The sequence below is a fragment of the Sarcophilus harrisii genome, chromosome 4 (genome assembly GCF_902635505.1).
Source record: "Sarcophilus harrisii chromosome 4, mSarHar1.11, whole genome shotgun sequence".
Taxonomy (NCBI): domain Eukaryota; kingdom Metazoa; phylum Chordata; class Mammalia; order Dasyuromorphia; family Dasyuridae; genus Sarcophilus; species Sarcophilus harrisii.
In genome coordinates this window covers 71,115,684-71,120,991 of record NC_045429.1, presented here as the reverse complement: position 1 = coordinate 71,120,991, position 5,308 = coordinate 71,115,684, and the positions used below count along the sequence as shown (strand labels likewise).

The 5,308-nt window shown below is 43.2% G+C and overlaps 1 protein-coding gene across 1 annotated transcript; it reads left to right on the top strand.

Moving 5' to 3' along the window:
• Window positions 1-3,421: 3,421 nt before the first annotated feature.
• TEDDM1 (transmembrane epididymal protein 1) lies at window positions 3,422-4,351 on the top strand. Its single transcript, XM_003770753.2, has one exon. The coding sequence runs from the start codon at window positions 3,422-3,424 to the stop codon at window positions 4,349-4,351; it is 930 nt and encodes a 309-aa protein (XP_003770801.2).
• Window positions 4,352-5,308: the final 957 nt, after the last annotated feature.

Genomic DNA, 5,308 nt, shown 5'->3' with positions numbered 1-5,308 from the left:
TGTACAATTAGCTTGTGAAGGAAATCAAAAATGCAGACAGACAAAAATATAGGCACTCTATGTAGTGGTTCATAGTCATCTCCCAGAGTTCTTTCGCTGGGTGTAGCTGGTTCAGTTCATTACTGTTCCATTGGAACTGATTTGGTTCATCTCATTGCTGGAGATGGCCACATCCATCAGAATTGATCATCATATAGTATTGTTTTTGAAGTATATAATGATCTCCTGGTCCTGCTCATTTCACTCAGCATCAGTTCATGTAAGTCTCTCCAGGCCTTTCTGAAATCATCCTGTTGGTTATTTTTTACAGAACAATAATATTCCATAATATTCATATACCACAATTTATTCAGCCATTCTCCAGCTGATGGGCATCCACTCAGTTTCCAGTTTCTGGCCACTACAAAGAGGACTGCCACAAACATTCGTGCACATACAGGTCCCTTTCCCTTCTTTAAGATTTCTTTGTATTCCATACATTTTAAAGCTGGACTCGGTTTCTCTGGGATGGCCATCCTGCCTTAGAGCAGTGGCTGCCACGCCCCTTTTAATTGAAGAAGTCTCAAAATTAACTTTGGGATAGCCATTAGAGGTTTTAACTCCCCACCGGGTCCAGAGCATTTTAGAAACCAAAGGACATCAGTGGCTTGGTGGGAGATCTAACAGATATCAGGATTTCCTAACTAACCTGACTCTCTGGATGCGGCACACTCTTGACCCTGCCATCCTGCTCCTTGAAAATGGGGATACAAAGGCAGGTTATTATTCTATGGTAACTCTCACTGGCAACCTAGAGGCTAAACCATTGCCTTCTGTGACCTCAGTCCTAACCAGAGCTTTGGAACTGGGGAAAGGAATGAGAGTGAACACTTTTACTGACTCTGAATATGCTTTTCATATTTTGCATGCTCACGGGGCTGTCTGGAAAGAAAGGGGGTACATCCTTTCTCCTTCTTTTCTCTACTAACCCTTATACTAAATCCACTTCTAATTATTAATCTGCTCCTGAGATTTGTTTCCTCTAGGTTTCAAGCTATGAATTTTCAACTGCTCTCCAGAGATGTTAATGTTAAACAACCTGCCCCAATCCCTCAAATTTCTCCCTTTAAAACAGCTGCACACATATATTGTATCCAAGATCTACTGTAAAGATCATAATCTCCAGACACCTTAGCAGGATATTATAATGGAAAAATCAGGACTTCTGTAATCAGGGAATTAAATTCTTCCTTTGTCATCTAATACATATGTGACATTGGGGGATTAATTAATTTAATTCTTATATCTGAAGGACTTCAGGTTCCTTATTCAGTCCTTAAGTAATCATCCAGTCAAACTTATATGAATTTATTCTCTTTTTCTGTCAGGAGAAGTCCAAGTAGCTATTGCCAGATATGATCAATTCCCAGAATATCCTTTTGTAAAGAGTGATTGTGAGGAAGGAACTCTTTATCAATCTCCATTGTCCATTCTCCAATCTCTGGGAACCTTTAAACAATCTTTTGAGATATTGATTAGCATATCTTTATAGACAGGTCTGAGACCTGATCTGCCAGGTGCAGTCTATCTGGCTCCTCCTTTTTTTTTATTTTTTTTATTTTATTTTAATAGCCTTTTATTTACAGGTTATATGTATGGGTAACTTTACAGCATTGACAATTGCCAAACCTCTTGTTCCAATTTTTCCCCTCCTTCCCTCCACCCCCTCCCCCAGATGGCAGGATGACCTATCTGGCTCCTCCTTAATCCCTCCCTCTGAGTTTCTAACTTTATCCAAGACTGTATTTCCATTATAAAAGATCTGCTTATGATGAAAATTTTTGCTAAATTCTCTTCAGGACTAAGCCCATAGAGCCTTCTCTTTAATGGCACCTTTCTTCTAATTCTAGCTAACTGGTAAATCCACTAAACTCCTGTATGGATTTAATCTGCCAGGCAATGGCTTACCCTCACCTCATGGAGTATTTCCTTTTTCCTGGTTAATTGTGAGTTCCCTGAAACTTGTCTTTTCCTTGCTAGTCATGTGTTCTCCCAAATCTATTTCATATTTGCCACTCCTGGCACCTATTTTACCTTCTATTTTGTCCATAATCTCATCTAAATAAACCTACCTTTTTGTCAGATTATGGCCATTGTAAATTTGTCATATGTTTATTTCAAACTAAGAATTACTGCCCTGACCTCATCAAAAACACCTTATTTTATCCTTATCCCTTTAATATAAAAGAAGCTGATCAAAGACATGAATTTTTAAAGGCAAATTTCAGGTATCTCTACAATGGGAAAGATCATAGATTGAAAGCACAAAAGCTACCTTTGAAACCAACTTGTCCAATCTTTTAATTTTTTTAGATAAAGAAACTGAGATTAAGAGATGTAAGGTAAGGGCGGGGGGGGGGGCAGCTAGGTAGTGCAGTGGATAAAGCACCAGCCCTGAAGTCAGGAGGACCTGAGTTCAAATCTGGTCTCAGACAGTTAACACTTCCTAACTGTGTGACCCTGGGCAAGTCACTTAGCTCCAATTGCAGGTGTGTGTGTGTATTTGTGTGTGAGAGAGAGATGGCTCTTCAGATTTGAATACAGATCCTCTGAATCCAAATGCAGTGCTCATTTTTTCTTGGTGCCCATCAAGTAGTGGGCACACAGGGAACAATTTGCAAAGATGACTCTGAGTACACAAGTGAGTCAGTGTATGTGCCCAGGAGAATTTATCTGGCCACATCTTAGGACCACCCTCTTTGAAAAGTTGTTGAGTGAAAGAGGAATTATTCTTCCCTATGCTGAGCCCCAGAGGTAAAAATGAGGAGGGTAGAAATTGCTAAGAGGCAAATAAAATTTGGTGTAAAAAAGATTTCCTAACAGTAGGGTACTTCAGAAGGGAGGGGATTGTCCACCTGGAAAGATCTCGTGCAGAAGATGGATGATGTCTTATCCAGCAGTTAAGGAAGGAATGCTTGACCAATTAATAAATCAACAGTCAGAAGATATATAGTTGGGGGTGAGAAGACCAATGAAATCCTTTCTAACTCTGACATTCTGTAGTCTGTATTTGTACAAATTAAAGCATGCTTATGTTAGAGAATGTGGTTGCCCCCTCCCCACCTTCCCCGAGTTCCTCAATCACCTCTCCTCTCCTGTTCTGTGGACTAGAGGAGCAGAGAATTATGAAGGAAAATTGGAAGTGAGTCAGTATGGATCAGATCAGATATGGGAGGCCACACGATGGATATAAGACATTTTTTCAGAAGAACTTGGTGTTCCAGAGTACACAGAGAGAAAGACCTGTCAGAGCCCAGCTCACCCCCCAAGACTTTATCTGCCTGCCAAGTATAAGCAGCAATGGGTAAAGGTGGGTGTGGTCTGGAAAAATAGCCAGCCACCTGTTCTTTACAGATTCAGATGCGCTGATTCCTCCGAGAGAATGGCCACCCCCGAGCCCAACTCTTCAGGGTCCCCATTCATCGTGGTCCCGGGTGACTTTGGCGGCCATATGACCTCAGGTCTTTCCATCTTCATCTTTGGAATCTACCAAGCAGTGCTGACATCTCTGGCCCTGCTCAGGGACCCGTTTTCCCCAGAACTTCCCAGGAGCCAGAAGAGATGGGGCTGGCTCCTCCGGCTGCCCCTTGATGGGCTGCTGAAGGTGCTGTTCGGGCTCACCTGCTCCCTGCGCGAGCTCCTAAATCTTCACTACATCATGAGTGTGCTGGGACCCGATGACCCACAATTTACGTTCATCTTCCCCACCGCGTGGCAGCATCTTACCATGTTCATGGCTTTCGTCTTGAGTGGACTCGTGGATCTGGTAAGCCAGGTTTGCCTAGCAAAGAGGCAACGGGGTCTGGAGATGGGGGCCCAGGTCTTGGCCACCCTCGTGCTGGTCTTCCTGATGTCCTGCCACATCCTGCATAAGGAAGGGCTGAAGAGACAAAGTCACATCCTGCTGCTGTTTTCCATCTGCCTGCTTGTCTTGACCATGATCATAGAGCTCTGGGTTCCCAAGCAAGCCCAGCTTTGGCTCATCAAGTCCTGGCTTTTCCTGGTGACTGGTTCGTGGCTGATGCACATAGCCTACATTCACTTCCACCCCTCCACTGCCCATTTATGGTATTACCATGTCAAAGAAAGCGTCATGTTCCTCACCATCTTCTTCTGCTGGCACCTGATAGCCGATGCCTTGCTCCTGGGAGTGATCTATATCTTCTCCATCCTCGGGTATCAGTACTGTGGCTTGGAACCAGACTCGGATGGGAACAATGAGGCTGAGTATTACCTGTGCCCTCCTGAATCTCCAGATGAGGAGCTGCAAGAAGTTCACATCCAGAGCACCCCCTTTTTGCAGAGTTCTTGAAACCTTGAGGTCAAAGAGGGACTTGGATTCCTTCATGCTTCCCTTTTCCCCTGGCTTCTCCTCAGTCCGTGTGTTTCTCTCCCTCATGGGTTCCCAAGTAAGGGTAGCAATCCTTTCTATCTATCCCACACTTGCCTGGAGGTAGTGGGGCGGTGGTGGGGGTGATAAGGTAAGAGGAGGGAGGATGGCAAAACAGATTGGAAGAAGGGGAGATAAAGGAGAATTTTAGATTGACCTTTATGCTCTTCCCCCCCAAAAGGCATTGCTTGTGTGATTCCATTTTTATTCCTTGATGCTCCCCTACATTCTGGCCAGGCTAAGCCTGAATGTCCAGTTAATATTAGAATTCCTAGGTCTTATCTCTGTATTTTTTCATATAATACCCTAATTCCCATTTCTTTCCTTCATCATGTTCTTCAAGCAAAAGTCACTACTTCTAAAAATGCTTTTTTATGAACTTCACTCCAAACTGCTACTCCTGCATTCTGCATTCTTTCAGCACCACAAATGGTCCATATTCTTATTTTGCCCTTTGCTAATAACAACTTACAATTACTTCCTTCCTGAATACAGCTTTTCCCCAATTAGATTTTAGGCTCAAGGGAAAGGATGCTCTGTGTTAACCAATAGCACCTTAAAGAGAGTTTCCCCCCCCCCCCCACAGTTAGTATTCAACAAATGCCTGTTAACATTTCCACACCCCCAGGTTTCCCTATATAAAGAAAGTCTGTAGCCCCCTTTCCTAAGGCTGTCCCATGCCTTCATTTTACCCCAATATTATCACAACTGAGTCAATTCCCAAAGAAAAGGCAATTTATCTAAGTGATCTTTGTCAGCCTTTACTTCTAAAGTGTCACAAAACCATCGGACCCAAGATCTGAGCCAGATGATCCAGATCTGATGTCTGGACCATCACTGAATCCTCAGGGGAACAGAAGAAGGTGAAGAATGAAAAAG